General features: G+C 64.2%; 1 protein-coding gene across 1 annotated transcript in view; it reads left to right on the forward strand.

Annotated features, from left to right (window-relative positions):
• Positions 1-629, forward strand: part of LPMP_190660 (kinesin, putative) — a gene marked incomplete at both ends in the record, with an annotated part of 3,894 nt that continues 3,265 nt past the window's right edge. The window contains one exon of the mRNA XM_010699759.1: positions 1-629. Within this exon, the coding sequence (XP_010698061.1) occupies positions 1-629 (629 nt within the window).

The raw sequence follows: 629 nt of genomic DNA on the forward strand, positions 1-629 counted from the left end.
ATGCTGGCGCCTCTCTCTGCTCGCAGCACCTCGCGGCGCGCCAGCTTCGCGGAGTCGTTGTCCGCTCGCCGCGCGAGCTCGTCTGCGCACAGCGCTCGCCCACACCTGACGTCGGTCCCTCGCAGTCAGCGGAGCGATTCCATTTGTGCCACGCCAACGCGCTACCGTAGCGAGGTGTCGGCCAGCGCCCGCCAACTGCGCAATGACGTCTACGAGTCTCCAGCGACCACCAAGGCAAACGCCATGAAGGTGTACATCCGCGTCCGCCCCTTCAGCGAGCGTGAAATTGCGCAGAAGGTGACGCCGCACAGCACTGTGCGCATCGACGCCGAGAACCCGTGCGTGATCACCATCCTCGAGCCGGCGCGGGCTTTTCGCCCTCTGTCCACTCACATTTTCAACTGCTGCTTCTGGTCTGTCTTTGAAAACGCGAAAGACGGCGTCGAGGGGGGTCAGTCCGACATACGCAACGGCGTGGACACGTTCCTCAACGGCGGCATGAACTCTGCTCGCCGCTCTCGCGCGCAGTCGATGATGAACCTCAGCAGTTTGCCGCAGTCCGCCTGCCGCGCAACGCGCTCCGGCTTGGGACTCGATATCGAAGGAATGGAGGCCAGTGGCGAGACGCC

Source organism: Leishmania panamensis (genome assembly GCF_000755165.1).
Source record: "Leishmania panamensis strain MHOM/PA/94/PSC-1 chromosome 19 sequence".
NCBI classification, from domain to species: Eukaryota; Euglenozoa; class Kinetoplastea; order Trypanosomatida; family Trypanosomatidae; genus Leishmania; species Leishmania panamensis.